We start from the raw sequence: 15791 nt of genomic DNA on the forward strand, positions 1-15791 counted from the left end.
AGTGTGAGGCGGAGAGTGCAGAGCTTTGCTGTTTGCTGTTGAATTGCTTTAACTCCACTTCTGTTTCGGGTGTTGTGCGTCTATTCAAAGTAAGTGTATTATATCTGACCTTTGTAGCGTTCGCAGATTTGCTGCAATTATCTTGCGGGTTGAACTGCTTTAACATATGTGCTCAATGCTAATATAGTCTCTTGTTTTTAGCTCGATGCTAGGCTGTAAACACTTCTGTAATGCGTTACTCACGGGTTATCTGCAGGGTTTCTGCAGGGTCTTAACATGTCTTACATCTCAAAACCCAAATTTTAGGCTTTAAAAAGTCTTAAAAGTAGTGAAATATTGTGTTGCAGGTCTTAAATCTTTTTTAAACGGGTCTTAATTTTCCTTTGTTCATGTATTGCTACCAAATCTGGCCAAAACCCAAACAATCACCAACAATCATCTCAATAAAACTTTACACTTTTTATTAAAAAGGTCATTTTAACTCTATTAATCATAATGGTTTAATTATTTTCCTTACAGAAACATTTGTGTAAAAGTTCTCCATGTATTTACTGCTGAAGACACCGACCTGGACAGATTGTTGTGCAAATATTTAGTTTATTATAGTTATTTTAAACTTCTAAAACATTTGTTCAGTTTTATTTTAAAGAAAGTTTATGTTGGAAAAAGTGTATGGATACAAGTAGAGCTTGCTTATTTTTACACAATATTTAAATATTTATCTAAAATATTGTATTTTTTATTATTAATGTATTATTGCATTATTAAGTTATAATAACTATTTGAAAAGGGCAAATAAAAATCTTTTCCATCTGGGCCATTTGAAAAATTCATTAGCCTTTAGCCTTTTATGGGTCTAAAATTTCATTCATAATGGTCTTAAAGGTCTTAAATTTAACTTGCTGAAACCTGCAGAAACCCTGTATCTGGGCACCTTTCATTTGTGTCTCCATCTCATTCATTCACTAAGTTGTTTAATATTGATCTTTTAACTTAAAATATTCTTCTGTAAACCTCCGAAGAGACGAAAACACTTTATTTAGCAGTGAAACAGAATGTGGGATTAGTATAATAGTATAAAACACTTAATAATGAATGTATTACAGTATTGAGAGATAACTGTAGGCAATCAGAGACATGATCACGCTGCACACATGAGATGTAGAATTGGCCACTCAACACTTACACACATATTTACTGAACAGGGAAGAGAAACCTATGTGTAACTTGTGTGAGAATATTTAATGATTGTCAATAATATATTGAACATTTTAATACAAGTATTGCCATGAATATAGCCAGTGCTGCTGATTTGGCATTAAAATATAAATATAAGCAAACAGAATGTTAATTACAATAATTGTCTCCTCCTCCAGTAAAGCTCCTCCTCCTCCAGTGAAGCTCCTCCTCCTCCAGTGAAGCTCCTCCTCCTCCAGTTCAGCTGTAAACACTGTGATATTCCCATCAGGCTCCAGTGAAGAGTTTATTGAAGGACAGCGAGAACATGAGTGATCCAGAACCCTGCAGAATTAAACATGAAGACACTGAACAACAAATAGGTTGGTGTTTATTCCTGATCAGGAATCAGGGGGCTTCAACCCCAAATGTTTTTTCCAAAGCCCTGAATATTTTGGGTTAAAATTGCCAAAATGTAGTTTTTCGACACATTATGCAGAAATATTTAAACAGGTTCATTATTGCTTTCCCACAGGATCAGTAAAGCAATATCAGCTGGGCTTTCTCTTAATTTAAGAGTTATTTTCTTTATCAGAAGCAGCCCCACGGCAGTGAGCGATTTGTCTTTCCTTTCTGAAAGCGGGTTTACACACACACACACACACACACACACACACACACACACACACACACACACACACATACACATACACATACACACAAACACACACACACACACACACACACACATCATGGTCCTGCATAGCCACGCCTCGTGTCAGTCATTCAACACAGTCGTATCATCGTCGCACCACAATTGTACTTCATGTTTTTTACCGGCTTTAATTTCGTATTAAAGTAAGCTTGTTGGAAATCGTTGGGTTGCAATTGTAAATACACACGCAAGAGGGTCAGGCAGTCCTGTCTGTCTTCATTTAAGATTCACCTCAGATTGTGATTGACAGTTCTGTATGATCTGACCAGGTGCTGCACACAGGCTGTTCTGATTAGCTGTGAGTTTTGATTCATTCAGGTGTATTAATGTGAAAGTGGAGTCTGACAATATTAAATATTCTCATCAGGAGTAAAACCACCTGTTATATACCCGTGCTGACTCTTATGCTTTGTAGACTACTTAATTTATTCTATTATAACAATAACTTGCAGAAAATTATGACTTAAATAAGCAGGATTTTTAGGATAATTTAAATTGACCGCAAGATGTGCTCAAAAGAGGGGCTACATGTGATGAAGAGCGATGGCAAAGGTAAGTGTAATTATTGTAATAAAAACAACAAGGCTCAATCACAATAACCCCTAACCCAGGGTTGGGCAAACTCGGTCCTGGAGGGACAGTTTAGCTCCAACTCTAATCAAACACACCTGCTTATAGAGTTCAAGTGATCTTGAAGACACTGATTAGTTTGTTCAGGTGTGTTTGACTAGTGTTGGAACAAAACTCTGCAGGGACACCAGCCCTCGAGGATCAAGCTTACCCATCCCTACCCTAACCCCTACCCCTCGTTTTGCGCGTTCACGTCAACGGGTAGGTCTGTCCCAATTCTCTTTAACTTGAAGGCGTAGGACTAAGGTAAGGGGTGAAAAGCCCTTCAAACGAAGATTTTTCAGGACCACAATCGAAACCAAGGGGTAAGAAAATTTCCCAGAATACACCAGCCACATGGTTTAATATATTCATAACTGCATTCGTGTTTTACAGCCATGCTTAAAAAAAACGTTACAAAACCCCCCGCTAAATTTCGCAATCTATAATCCATGATAATAACACCTGTACAGCAATCCCACAACATTCTGACGCTCAATAACACTCGAATATCCTGTCAGAAAAGTCTAGTGGCTGAGAATGAGCTTTTACAGTGTCTGCTATGATGTTAGTGTTGTTTTCGTGTTGACATGATGAGTATGGCCACAGAGTATATGCACTGTATAGTTATGATCTTATTGCCACATTAGAATCGTTATGATAATACACACCTTCAGTGATTTCTTGAAGATAAATGCCTAAAAATAACACAACTGGAGTAACTACAGCAGTCGCCATTGTCTGATCTTATATAAAGCAGGAGATCGTGATGACATATGATGACGTGTGCAGGTACTGTGGTGCTGTCCTAATTCTTAAAGGTAAATTTTGAAGCCCTTCCCCTTCACCCTCAGTTGTAATGGTCAAGGGGTAGGGGTACAACAATAGAATTGGGATTGGGCCTAATAAGTTCTAAAGCAGAGTGTCGTGACCAACATGACAAAGCATCTGCTGTTGTTCACATACTTCACGAATATCGAATTAAAACGAATGCCGTGTGGTTCATTGTGCATCTTGCTGGTGCATCCAACAAGAGTTGTGCGTTTTAGTTTAACCTTTTGAGCGTGATGAGCTGTTCGATGTTAGTTTTAATTTTAATATTTTGAGGTGAAACTAAACCTCGTGTTCTCTCTGCCTCCTCATTCTTAAACAGCGGGACACGCTGCTGAGGCATGCAGGAGAGACGGCTTTACACTCCGTCATTCATAATCTGAGCTGTTGTATTGGAGTTGAAAGAATATATAAAGCAGAATGTTCTTTTAACAGTCTCGATAAGTTTAATCTTTTCCTTTTGCAAAATTCCTGTCATTTCTCTTCTGCAAATTAGATTTTTTAAATCCGCTTGATTCTTTTAAAACTGAAAGCAGCGCTCGTCAATTGGTGTTTTTCCTAAAGCTACACCTTTGCGAATGTTTTATTTTATGTGTTTAGTCTTTAATGCGCTTTTAAATAATTTTATTATTTTCTACATGACTGGAAAACGTGTCAGAAAAAACTCCTGAATCTTCGTGAATATTTGGTTACTTTAGAAAACAAATGTTGTCTGGTTTAGTGATGTTAGTAATGCATAGAAAAACTCAAAGCAGAATTGTCCTGAGCTCATTAACCCACTGACGACAGCCACTTTGCGATGGCTTTTAAGGTGGTTAATGAGGTTTGTTGTGTTACCTTGGGAAGTTTGGACTGAACAGGAGCAAAGGCTACCTGATCAACATTACATTCCTTGAAAAAAACGCTTGTAATCTAGACGCAGTCACCTCATGCTTGTTGCGATACAATCTGTAAACTCCACCCATTAAAATAAGGGCTTGCTGTTTATACTGTAAAATCGTGACGATGTTTAATTATTGATCGTGGGCCACAAATATCCTTATTGTAAGAATAGAATTAATCCTGCAGCCCTATACCCTTTCCTTATGTTTTTGGCTGTTTTTGACCCATTGACCTCCATTATAACCACATTTTTAAGGTAATAATATACACGCTCCCTAATACATGGCATATAGCGACAAGCTTTATCATAGATACGCACGCTACACGGGTGAAGAAGCACTTTGGATGGTACTGGACAGCGACAAAGAATTTACTTTCTCCTCAGAGGAAGAGCACGACTCTGAAGAACGCATACATTTTGAAGAGCGTCTAGACCCAGCGAAGGATAGAATTCCTGTCGAGTAAGTCTTTTAATCTTACCTTATGATTTATGTTTTTACCGGCCACTTATAGTTTTATTGTTGTACAAAGTGTGTCCTATAACGTACATAAAGTAGTGGTTATATTAACATGACTATTGAATTAATAAAGCAATTTATTTCAAGTACTTAACTATAGTATAATTCAAAACAACTACATTATTCACTATAAATTACTAATAGTCTTTTTTTTTCATGTGAGTATGGTAAACTTATTTGTGGTTGATAGTGTTAAAATATAGTTTCTTTGTTATTTGCATTCTGTTCTCTCATCAAGTATGCATATGCTATGCTATTGTGAAAAATGTAAACTGACTGTTGTTTGCAAAACAGGTGCTGTTCATTTATAATTCCTATGTGGTAACTGAGTTTACATCGTAACTGACGGTGAGCATCATTACGTCGTTCCCACCAGTCAGACCGACTATTTTCCAACTGGACCTTGGTAGTGCTCGCTAGAAAGACCCAGCACCCCCCAAACGGACGTAGTCATTCCAGAAACTACGTCCATCCCTGTAGTTGAGAGTTGAACGCTAAAAATGTGCTTGGACGGCAAGAAAGACCCACCATCCCACAAACGGACCTTGTCATTCCAGAGACCCACCATACCCCTAGTTGAGAGTTTGACGCTCAGGTTGCTCTGCACATCAAGAAAGACCCACCATCCACCGAACGGACTTCGTCATTCCAGAGACCCGCTATCCTCCAAAAATAGACCCACCATACCCCTAATTAAGAGTTTGACACTGAAAAGTTGCTCCGGACAGCAAGAAACACCCACCATCCCCCAAACGGACTTTGTCATTCCAGAGACCCACTATCCCCAAAAATAGACCCACCATCCCCCTAGTTGAGAATTGGACGTTGAAAAGTTTGCTCCGGACAGAAAGTAAGACCCCCATCCCCCAAGTGAGAGTTAGTTGTTCCAGACAACAAAAACCATCCCATCCCAATCCATTTTTAGGCCTGGCCTAAGTCCCTTTGGTTCGTTCCCACCGTGCAGAACCGCAAGCCCACTAAAAACTAAGTCCACTTTTTTACGCCTTTTGCCGAAAATGAGATGGCAAGTCAGTGATAATTGGTGGCAGCACGCACATCCAGGTGTAGGACGTTTTGACAGGTAGACCGGGAAAGGTGGCCCTGTCGGGCATGGCCTCATGTTTTTACGGCCTGGGTCTAAACAACTCCGGTGGGTAGCATCTTTACGTCGTTCCCACCAGAAAGACTCACCATCCCCCACACTGACTTAGTCATTCCAGAGACCCACCATCCCTCTAGTTGAGAGTTGGACGCTGAAAACAATTCGCTCCGGACAGCAAGAAAGACCCACCATCCCCCAATTTGACTTAGTCATTCCAGAGACCCACCATGCCTCTAGTTGAGTTGCGCTGAAAACTTTAATTTAAGACAGCAAAAACCATCCCATCCCCAATCCATTTTTACTTTCTCATACAAGTGTATCTTGAGTTATTTTGTGTAATAGTTATATATATTTTAAATAAACTGCAAAAAATATATAAACTTATCTTTTCCTCAGACTTGTTCTTGAAACTCTCCCCTCTTAGTCACATACCTGTCTGATGGCTCATTATGCAGCTCTTTGTCTTCTCAGGTGTGAATTACTGCATTAGTAATGATAGTTCATGCCTCCTCGCATAGACCATTTTTACTCAAAAAGTGACTTAAAAAATTTGATTCAATATATTTTTTTCTGTAAATAAGATGATTTTCACATTATTTTGGAGCAAAAATACTAGGCTACAAGAACCAGTTCTTAAAAGTCTTGTGAACAAATGTTCTGTGTGTGTTTCACAGCCTTGTTTTAGTGACTTGTTTCAGTTTTCACTATGCACGCATAAACGTTTCTTTCTCAAAAACACAAACACATTCATACATGCTGCTTGGGTATTAGAAAGTTTTGGCCAAATTAAGCCTCAAAATCACCCCAGAATGCATGCAAACAACCCAACAGCACTCAAGGGGAAAGGTGCACATTTCAGCCTTTATGCAGATTCTCTACATGTATGTCTCATGTCTGGGAGGCAAATATTCAGCTGTTTGTTCAGCTGTTACCCCTGAACTTTTTTTCTGATGCATTTACCAGTCAGGCACAAAATGAACAAATATTCCCTGTCTGCTTTATAAACTTATAAAAAAACTTTTTGTTGTAATTATGAATAAAAATAGGCCATTTACAGCTTTCAAATGTGTTTCATGGATATGACCAAAACTTACTTTTATGATCAATTATGTAAAAAAAAAAACTCTGAAAACTGGACTGACACGGTTTCAATTTATTATAACTTCTATGTTAAGCGGCTTTGACACAATTTACATTGTATAAGCACTAGAGTAATAAAGATGGATTAAATTGAATCTGCTTAAATGTGTATCTGTATAATGGACCCAATTAAATATGATCTGATTTATTTTACATTAACGTGCAGCTAAATTATAGTGTGTGTGTGTGTGTGTGTAGCCAATGTTTCCAGTGTCTTTTCACTCTACAGTTTTAAGACTTAATAAAATCTGTTTTTTTTTTTTTATTTCAGACCTAATTGAAGAGTATGAGGGGAGTAAAGAGGAGGAACATCATGTCAAAATTGAGGACAAAACTCATTTACAGACTGATGGTAATTTGAAAAGGAACGATAAGAATCGTTTAACATGCACTCAGTGTGGAAAAAGTTTCAGCCTATTATCAGACCTTAATAATCACATGCAGATCCACACTGGAGAGAAACCATTCACATGCACCCAATGTAAGAAGAGTTTCAGCCACTCATCACACCTTATTCAACACATGAGGAGCCACACTGGAGAGAAACCATACACATGCACTCAATGTGGGAAGAGTTTCAGCCAGTCATCAAACTTTAATTTACACATGATGAACCACACTGGAGAGAAACCATACACATGTACCCAATGTGGGAAGAGTTTCAGCCAATCATCACACCTTAATATACACATGAGGATCCACACTGGAGAGAAACCATTCACATGCACTCAGTGTGGGAAAAGTTTCAGCCAATCATCAAACCTAAATTATCACATGAAGATCCACACAGGAGAGAAACCATTCACATGCACCCAATGTGGGAAGAGCTTTATCAGATCAAGACACCTTAATCTGCACATGAGGATCCACACTGGAGAGAAACCATTCACATGCACTCAGTGTGGGAAGAGTTTCAGCCAGTCATCAAACTTTAATTTACACATGATGAGCCACACCGGAGAGAAACCATTCACATGCACTCATTGTGGGAAGAGTTTCGGCCAATCATCACAATTTAATAATCACATGAGGATCCACACTGGAGAGAAACCGTTCACATGCACTCAGTGTGGGAAGAGTTTCAGCCAATTATCCAACCTTAATAATCACATGAGGATCCACACTGGAGAGAAACCATTTACATGCACTCAATGTGGGAAGAGTTTCAGCCAATTATCCAACCTTAAAAATCACATGAAGATTCACACTGGAGAGAAACCATTTACATGCACTCAGTGTGGGAAGACTTTCAACTACTCATCAACCCTTAATCAACACATGAGGATCCACACTGGAGAGAAACCGTTCACATGCACTCAGTGTGGGAGGGGTTTCAGCCAAATGTCATCCCTTAGTAAACACAAAAATATCCACACTTGAGAGAAACCATTCACTTGCACTTAAGCTGCGGTCACACTGGACTTTTCTCCCCATAGACTTCCATACTTACGCGCGGATCGGAAACGCAAGTTCATGCCTTAAGTTTCGCAGTTCACTGTGTTGCAAAGTTCAAGCTTGGTGAACTGTCACCTGTGAAATTGCATCACTTGACGGTGACTTTCCAAGAACGCAGAGAACTGACTTGCGTTCTTGTGGAGAGCGGTCTTGCCAGGTGTCCTCGGAAGAACGAACTTGGGAGACCGCGAGGGCAGAGAACGCGTCCTCTGAGAAATGAGATGCTGCGTTCTTCCTGATGCTCACATGGCCTTCACATGTTTTTAATGGAAAATTATTTAAACATTACAGCATTCATACAACGATTCATTGTTTTTCCCCTTTTAAAAATTTATACAATGCTTAAAAGCTTTATCAATTTATGCTGCAAAGTGTAAATAAAACAGATTTTTGTACAAATTTCAGCAAACAAACACCCTTAATGTGTTTATTCCTTTATTAAGATGTTCATGGGGATGTTCATATTCACTTTTTCATTAAGGGAAACTCCTGAAGTGAATAAGGGATATCTCTGAACTTTAATAATAAATCTAAACAAAATGCTCCGCTTTCCACCTCCAGTCGCAAATGACTACTGGGACTTCTAGCGCGAGTTCTGTGCTCGATATCAAGAACACATACAGGAAGTTTCACGCGTCCTCTGTTCTTGCGTATTGGCGTAATGATCTTGAGTATTGGAACTGAACTTTGGCAGCTGATGATGACTTTATACAAGGACACAAGAGCGCTGAAGAACGCATATTGAGAAACAGCCAGCGTGAGACCAATCAAAGATCAAATATGACCTCTCTGGACAGAAATGTAAAATGTGGACTAATCGCTCACTTTTTAAAAATCTAATCTTCTTGTTTAATCCTGCCCCTTTTCGCAGCGCTGTACAAACTCTAGTCTGACTGCAGCTTTGGTGTAGGAAGAGTTTCAACTGATCAGCAAACCCTTATGAACACATGAAGATCCACACTGGTGTGAGAGACTATATGTGCTTTGAGTGTGAGAAGACTTTTATTATAGCTCCAAAATTGAAACTGCACCAGACAATTTACACTGGAGTGACCGTGCAAGTGTTCACACTGTGACAAGAGAGTTTGTACATCTGAAAACACATGAGAGGATTCACACTGGAGAGAAACCGTACAGATGTGATTAGTGTCTATAGTTTCGCTCAATTGGCACAGCTTAAGAAACACATGGACAAAAAGTTGCGCACGACATGAATGCAGCAAAACATTTTTTCATGTGCAAAGGATGCTTCATGTCTGAATAATAATGATATTTGAAAAGGCTGAGTGACAGTATACTTTTTTTGTTGTTGTTATGGATGATGTTCTCTGACTCCCTGAATGAGAAACAAATCACTGGGAAGACACCGCACATCAATAAAGGTGAATTTCCAGGACAGTTAGTTTGCCGTAGAGTAGGGCCTCACGTTTAGAAAGCCCTTTCCTGTGTCCTGTGTTGCTTATTTTATTAGTAAAGTTTCTTTTAGATTGAAGTTTCTTTCTAGTTTACTACATTTGCTTTTTGTGAGTAGAATACAAACTTGATGAGTATTTTATGATTTATTCAGAGCGACAGGTAAAAGTTTTACAATATTAATACACTGTGATGATCCCAACACTCCAGATTGGAGTATGTGGTAGATCCTGATTGGATGCCTGCATTACTCATCAAAGGGTATATAAGAGTTGTTGTGCTACCCCAGGACACTGTGGCTACTCAGGAGTCCTCATGTCAAGACCTGCCATCTCACTGACTCTTTAACCTCATGGTTTTGTTTTGCATTACTTGTATCATGTAGTTAAAGTGTTGTTGTGATTATACCCTAAGTTCTTTATCTTCATTATCCCTAGACATATGTTGGTTGCTTTGTTTGATTGTTCTATGATTTACATTTAACAATAAATAATTTGCATTCAGGCTGTTTTGTTGGTTGATTTCTCTGTTATGTTGCGACTCAAACAAGCGGGTCATAACACTTTGTAAAATGTGTCCGGTTGTATCCAAGATCTTGTCCTGTCAGTCATGACCATATGTTAGAGCAGTGGTTCTCAAAGTGGGGGTCGGGACCCCCCGAGGGGTCGCGGGGCAATGAAGGGGGGTCACCTGGTGATTTCCAAAAATCTATTTATTTTTATTAAACCATTAGAATTAACATATTTTATCCATAACTATACTTAAAATAAAAACAGTCGTTTATAGTTACTATATACTATATAGTTAATATAGTAGCTTATAGTTACTAGTTCTATTGGATTGCGACCCCTGGGGTAATTACATTATATTAAAGGCAGCAATAGCGTCAGTACATTTTGATTTTATAACATCAGGTTATACTTTCTGGCACATTTAAAGCACTGACACAAATTTAATTGGTGTGTCTGCGCCATTGCATGCAAGGTTTCTGTATTTATAACCACCTCAGAGGATATTGGGGGTCGCGAGTCACTGACATTGTTATTTTGGGGGTCGCGGGCTGAAAAGTTTGGGAACCCCTGTGTTAGAGTAGGAACCTAGATAGAGCGTAAATTGAGAACTTTGGCTTTCATCTAGGCTCCTTCACCACAACAGACAATCACATCAACTGCATTACCGCTGCCGCCATTTTAAAAGCACAATTGAGGGTGAGTTGGGAAGAAACCTGGAAGTATCAGTGTTTATCTGCTGCCATGAACTGAATCCTAGGAGGAAACTTAAGCGTATTACTCCTCAAGAGTTTGTGATTGTGTTTGATACCTAATATGTTTTAATGGTTTACATTAAACAGAACTGAATGATGTTAAAGTGATGTTTACACCATATATGCATTTTGAAATCATGGTAACAGCTGGAGGTTTGTATACACCATGTTGTTGCAAGGTTTACAGTGCTGATCCTATACTTCCATGTTTTTTCCCACCTCAGCCTAGCTTTCATTTTTTTAAATGGTGACCGCATGAAATAAGCATATTATCTTCCTAAGAACCAGATGCCATTATTCCCTCATGTATTCGTCCATTCAGAGATGCCTCCAGACATGAAGTATCACCAGAAAAGCACTGGCAATAATAATGAAGTGTCTGCTCCCTCTTTACATGTTCGGTCAGAAAGTCTGGTTGTCTTCCTAAGACATTCCTCTTAGACCTCCCTCACATAAATTGGGACTCAAATTCATTGGAACATTTCCCATTATCAAGGTGCTCAGTCCAGTGTTGGTTCAACTAAAATTAAGCTTTAAGTTTAAAAACATTCATCCGTGTTTTTCAGGTGTCTAAGATCAAACCCATTCTTCTCTCCCCTCTGCAGCCTTTAACCTCTGCTCCTCTGCCTCTCAGACTGGTTGAGGGTGCACAGGGCACTGGCTCCTGGATATGAGGTTATCAGTTATCATGTATGTATGTATGTATGGTTATCAGTATTGGGTAGGCTGGAAGCGTTATGGTCCAGAAGAGAGATGTTGGATTCCGGCTCTGGATATTCTGAACAGCTCTCTCATTGATCAGTTTCATCAGGTCCATAGTGAGTTTTGAGGGAATGCCAGGGGGCGTTTTTGAGGGAGGGGGGGTACTGTCACCGTACCTCACGCCTTTGCTCTCCTCCTGTTCTGGGTTACAGATTACCTCTTGTCATCTGCTTTTATTTGCAGTCACAGGAGCTCTCATTTCCCTTTTTCCACTTATACCACATCATTTCCCTTCATGTTTGACAGTATGTTATTGATCGTTTGTGTGCATATTGCTTTATCACTTGTCCCTGTATTTGTGTCCAGGATTGCCAGTGAGTGACTGTCTGGTGGTTGTTGTTTTTTCCACAGCACTTCCTCAGCGCTCACCCGACCTGGTGTTTACTTTGATTTTTACTTTTCCCAGGACTCACTTCTCAATAAAGACTTGTCGTTTTTCTGCATTTGAGTTCAGTTTTTTTTTTTTTTAACTCATGACAAGTATTTTCTTTCTCATTTGTGTTTAAATGTCTTTAGATTATGGCATAATGTCTAGCTTTTGAGGCTCTTTTGGTCTACTTCACTTTGTCAGACAGGTCCTATTTAGGCGATTTCTTGATTGGGAACAGGTGTGGCAGTAATCAGGTCTGGGTGTGGCTAGAGAACTTGAAGTCGGTGGGATAAAGTTGTTTTAATGGGGAAAAACATTTTCACACTGGGCTATGTAGTTCAGTATTTTGTCTTCCTTTTAATAATAAAAACCTTCATTTAAAGACTGCACGATGTGTTTAATTGTGTTATAATATTTTAATTAGATGATCTAAAACCTTTAAGTGTTAGAATTCTGCATTGCATTTGTTATATGCAGATTACTAAACCAGAGAACATTTGTCATTTAAATGTGCAGATTTATGGCTTTATGCAGATATGTCTGTGAGGCAAATATTCGCAGAGATTCAGCAGTTTTTTCTGACAGGTTTACCAGTCAGGCACAGAATGAGAAAGCATTCCTTATCTGCTTTACAAGTTTTACAAACACATGTTGTTTTGTTGTGATTGAGAATATATACAAATAAAAAAAAACTGCCCATTTACAGCTTTTAAATATAAGTCTCATCAATATGAACAAAAATTGACTTGGGGTCAATCATATAAGAATCCAATTAAATGTGTATGTGTAATGGACCCCAGGAGGTTGATATGACAAGATTAATCTAAATATGATCAGCTATGTTTTTACATTTAATGTGCATCAAAATTAAGGTTTGTGTAACCAATGTTTAGTGCCTTTTCACTGCAGCTTTTGATGAGAGTTTCTATGACTTATTACAAACTGAACTTTTTTTTTAATTTCAGACCTAATTGAAGAGTGTGAGGAGAGTAAAGAAGAGGAACACCATGTCAAAATTGAGGACAAAACTCATTTACAGACTGATGGTATTTTCAAAAGGAGAGACAAGAGTGGTTTTACCTGCACCCAGTGTGGAAAGTGTTGGGCCAGCAGAAGGAAACTTAAGATTCACATGAGGATCCACACTGTAGAGAAACCATTCACCTGCACTCAGTGTGGGAAGAGTTTCAAACAATCATCAAACCTTAATCTGCACATGAGGATCCACACTGGAGAGAAACCATACACATGCACTCAGTGTGGAAAGAGTTTTAGCCAAGCGCCAACACTTTATACACACATAAGGATCCACACTGGAGAGAAACCATTCACATGCACTCAGTGTGGGAGGAGTTTTAGCCAATCACAAAATCTTCAAAAACACATGGTGATCCACACTGGAGAGAAACCATACACATGCATTCAGTGTGGGAAGAGTTTCAGCCAACCACCATCACTTTATACACACATGAGGATCCACACTGGAGAGAAACCATACACATGCACTCAGTGTGGGAAGAGTTTCAGCCAAACATCACACCTTATTAAACACATGAGGATCCACACTGGAGAGAAACCATTTCCATGCACTCAGTGTGGGAAGAGTTTTAGCCAATCACCATCACTTTATGCACACATGAGGATCCACACTGGCGAGAAGCCATTCACTTGCACTCAGTGTGGGAAGAGATTCAGCCAATCATCACACCTTATTAAACACATGAGGATCCACACTGGAGAAAAACCATTTCCATGCACTCGGTGTGGGAAGAGTTTCAGTCGATCATCACACCTTAATGACCACATGAAGATCCACACTGGTGTAAAAGAGTATATGTGCTTTGAGTGTGACAAGACTTTTATTAAAGCTGGAGAATTGAAACAGCACCAGAGGGTTCACACTGGAGAAAAACCGTACGAGTGTTCACACTGCAATAAGAGATTTGGTGGTTTAGGAACCCTGAAAAAACATGAGAGGATTCACACTGGAGAGAAACCGTACGAGTGTTCACTCTGCAATAAGAGATTTAATTGCACAGGAACCCTGAAAAAACATGTGAGGATTCACACTGGAGAGAAACCGTACGAGTGTTCACACTGCAATAAGAGATTTAGTTGCTCAGGAACCCTGACAAAACATGAGAGGATTCACACTCGAGAGAAACAATAGACATGATCAGAATCTTTAGAGCAGGGGTCACCAATCTCGGTTCTGGAGGGCCGGTGTCCTGCAGGGTTTAGCTCCAACTTGCCTCAACACACCTGCCTGGATGATTCAAGTATACGTAGTAAGAGCTTGATTAGCTTGTTCAGGTGTCTTTGATTAGGGTTGGAGCTAAAACCTGCAGGACACCGGCCCTCCAGGAACAAGTTTGGTGACCCCTGCTTTAGAGTTTCACTCATTCGGCAGAGCTTAAGAAACACATAGGCTGCACCTGAAACCGCCTACTAGTCAGTAGGTAGTGACTGAATTTAAATGTACTACTCGGCTGTTAAAAAGTACGTTCTATACAGTATAAATGGAATTGTGATGTACTACATCCGCCATTTTGTTATGATCATGTGACTTACCCGTGTGAGTTGCGTCACTTCACTCCCATTCATGAATTATCTTACAGGGCATCATGGGAAAGCGTAGTGTCCATTCGTTGCCAACTTCTAAATCTCGCCTAAGTAGGCCATCCGGCTACTTGTCGCATAATGATTTTAAACTTCTATCAATTTGGATATACTACTCGGCTCGCATACTGATTGTAGTGTACTATATAGTATGGAATTATGCAATTTCAGGCGCAGCCATAGACAGAAAGCTGCACACACAACATAAATGCAGCAAAACATTTACACTTATTCAAAGGATGTTTCATGTTTGAAGAATGTTTGAGAAGGTTGACTGACGGTAAACTGTTTTCCAATACTCCAACACTACACTGCAGTGGGTGAGGTTGTAAATGTGTTTGGGTTTGGTGTGTGCCCCCCTCCGAGTCTTTAAAGTCTCTCTGTAAGTGATCGTACAGGTGCGGATATATCTGTACAGCTCTGCTGCTCCACTCTCCAGTGTGTTCATGTGGCTAGTGTTGTTGTTTTAGATGATGTTCTGGATGGACAGTTCTTTTGCGGTATATCAGGGCCTGAAGTTTGGAAAGCCCATTCATTTGTCTAGTCTTGCTTCTTTTATTAATAAAGTTTCTTTACTTTCAAGAGTCAAGATCCTTTCGAGTTTACTACATTTCCTAATTGAATGCCTGCATTACTCATTAATGGCTTCAATGAGTATTTAAGAGTTGTTGTGCTAGCTACCCCAGAATACTTCATTCCTTATTTTCCTTAATATGCCTAGACATGTGTTGGTTGCTTTGACTGATTGTTGAGCAGGTCCATAACTACACTATTTGTAAAATGTTTCCAGTTGTATCTGAGATCTTGTCCTTTTGGTCATGACCGTAGGTAAGAGTAGGAACGTAGATTGACCTGTAAATACAGAGCTTTGTCTTCTGGCTCTGGTTTGCTGCCAAGTGTGATGCGGCCGGTATAAGAACTAGCACCTCCAAGTC

The 15791-nt window shown here is 39.3% G+C and overlaps 1 protein-coding gene across 10 annotated transcripts in view; it reads left to right on the forward strand.

The window, feature by feature from the left end:
* Positions 1-15791, forward strand: part of LOC147846163 (uncharacterized) — a 24317-nt gene continuing 8526 nt past the window's right edge. The window contains exons 1-5 of one of the 10 annotated variants that reach the window (XR_015481451.1): positions 1-89; positions 1397-1559; positions 13203-14241; positions 14327-14446; positions 14586-15440. Coding sequence is in view for 7 of the 10 variants with exons in the window: in XM_087245422.1 (XP_087101548.1) it covers positions 1505-1559; positions 7245-8251; positions 13370-14407 (2100 nt within the window). In the remaining 3 variants the exon portion in view is untranslated. Of the gene's footprint in view, positions 90-1396; positions 1560-4598; positions 4675-5025; positions 10346-13202; positions 15441-15791 lie in introns of those variants that run through there. The other 9 variants (XR_015481450.1, XM_087245422.1, XM_087245417.1 and 6 more) reach the window with 9 other exon arrangements.

This window comes from Danio rerio, chromosome 3 (genome assembly GCF_052040795.2).
Source record: "Danio rerio strain M-AB ecotype USA chromosome 3, GRCz13ab, whole genome shotgun sequence".
Taxonomy (NCBI): Eukaryota; Metazoa; Chordata; class Actinopteri; order Cypriniformes; family Danionidae; genus Danio; species Danio rerio.